Below are 1,483 nucleotides of genomic sequence, written 5' to 3' on the forward strand. Positions count from 1 at the left end.
ATCCGGAGGCAGGTGAGTTGGGGCAGCAGTAGGTCGAAAAGCCTTTCTGTGCGTGTACAAAACAAATTCCAATTGAGGTCGACGGGTGTTCGGTTGTTTTTCCTGTGTGCAGAGCCTGTCAACTGCCGGGACGAATTTAATGCCGCTCGAGAATCAGCAGGCCTAGAACCCTTCGCTGAAGAAACGACAGCCGCAAAAAAACTGCCAATAGGTGATGAGACGTACATCAAGGAGATTTGCAAAGCCATTCAAGAGGCAAGGGACTGTTTTTCGCCTGGCATTGCCCTCCATGGCGTTTCCGTCGCTCTTGTGCTCAGACTGTCCCCACATCTGGATTTCTGCTTGGCCGTTATTGGGGGATAAACATCTTTAAATTTATTTGTTTGTATTTTTGCTTGCTTAGGGGACATCAGTTGGCAAGACAACGGCAGCTCACAAGCGTTCCGGTACCTACGCCTACGCGCCTCAGGCGGGTCCTGCCAATGGCTGCTCTGCAGCTGTCTCCTATTGGAAACAGGCCCACGTGAACTTTGACGGTGTCCCGCCGGAGTACGACGAAGAAGAAAAGGGGGTGTATGCGGAAAGTCAGAACCGCTCGCTAGTGGCCCTGTACAACCCCCAGTCGGGCGCTACTGTTGACTGTGCGTTTATCACTTGTCCTCTCCCCGCTACGTCCACCACAACCGCCTCTCCCACTACGGAACAAAGCACTACGGAGGGTCAGACGGAAACTCCGACGGAGGCTCCGACAGAACCTCCGACCGAGGCTCCCACTTCACCTGAAGGGCCAAGCTATCTGCGCTCGCCAAGCGAGGAAAGCCAGGGGAGCGCGACAGCAGCCAACGCAGAAAAGACTCAAAGTCAGAAAGAGAGCGGACCGACCGTTCGGCGCCTCTCTACAGAATCGGAGACGGTTACTAGCCTTGTTTGCCTGATGAATCCTGCAGCACTTGTACAAGCACAAAAGCCGTTCTCGTACGTTGTGTAGAATATAACGTCTCGCCTTCCTCTTTGTTGCATCTCCTCCTCCCGTTAGGTTTGCTTTCCTTGGCTCACGCTTTGTGGAAATGTATCATTTCACCTCATATGTGTACTTACGCCGCCTGCTTCAGTCGTTTCCGAATTTTGTTGTGGCTAGGTGCTTCATATATTGTGGGGTGTTGTTGCTTTATTGGTGTTCAGTTGTTGTGTGATTGTGTCGCCGGCTAGTTTCACCCGGTCGCCCTCTAAGGTGCTCGCTAGTTGAGCTTTACTGCGTGTTGCTTTTGCTCTGGAATTGGTTTGGACATGTCCTTCTTTACTTGTGCACGAAAATGTTATATTCTTTTCTCCGTTTATGCAAGTTTCTTCTTTTTGTATGTGTGAATTATCTTTCCTGTTGGTTCCATAAAGTTTTTATGCCTGGTTGCGTCGACTTCCCTTGCTGAGATGTACGACGTCTTGTTGTGGGTGGGTTCCTGCGCAGTGAGGAGGTTTGGGAGAA

General features: G+C 51.0%; 1 protein-coding gene across 1 annotated transcript in view; it reads left to right on the forward strand.

Moving 5' to 3' along the window:
• EMH_0070110 (SAG family member) overlaps window positions 1-988 on the forward strand; it is a gene marked incomplete at both ends in the record, with an annotated part of 3,549 nt that extends 2,561 nt beyond the window's left edge. The window contains 2 exons of the mRNA XM_013498941.1: window positions 113-309; window positions 404-988. Of these exons, the coding sequence (XP_013354395.1) occupies window positions 113-309; window positions 404-988 (782 nt within the window). The remainder of the gene's footprint in view (window positions 1-112; window positions 310-403) is intronic.
• Between the last annotated feature and the right edge of the window lie 495 nt (window positions 989-1,483).

The sequence above is a fragment of the Eimeria mitis genome, genomic scaffold (assembly GCF_000499745.2).
Source record: "Eimeria mitis Houghton genomic scaffold, Emh_scaff3843, whole genome shotgun sequence".
Taxonomy (NCBI): Eukaryota; Apicomplexa; class Conoidasida; order Eucoccidiorida; family Eimeriidae; genus Eimeria; species Eimeria mitis.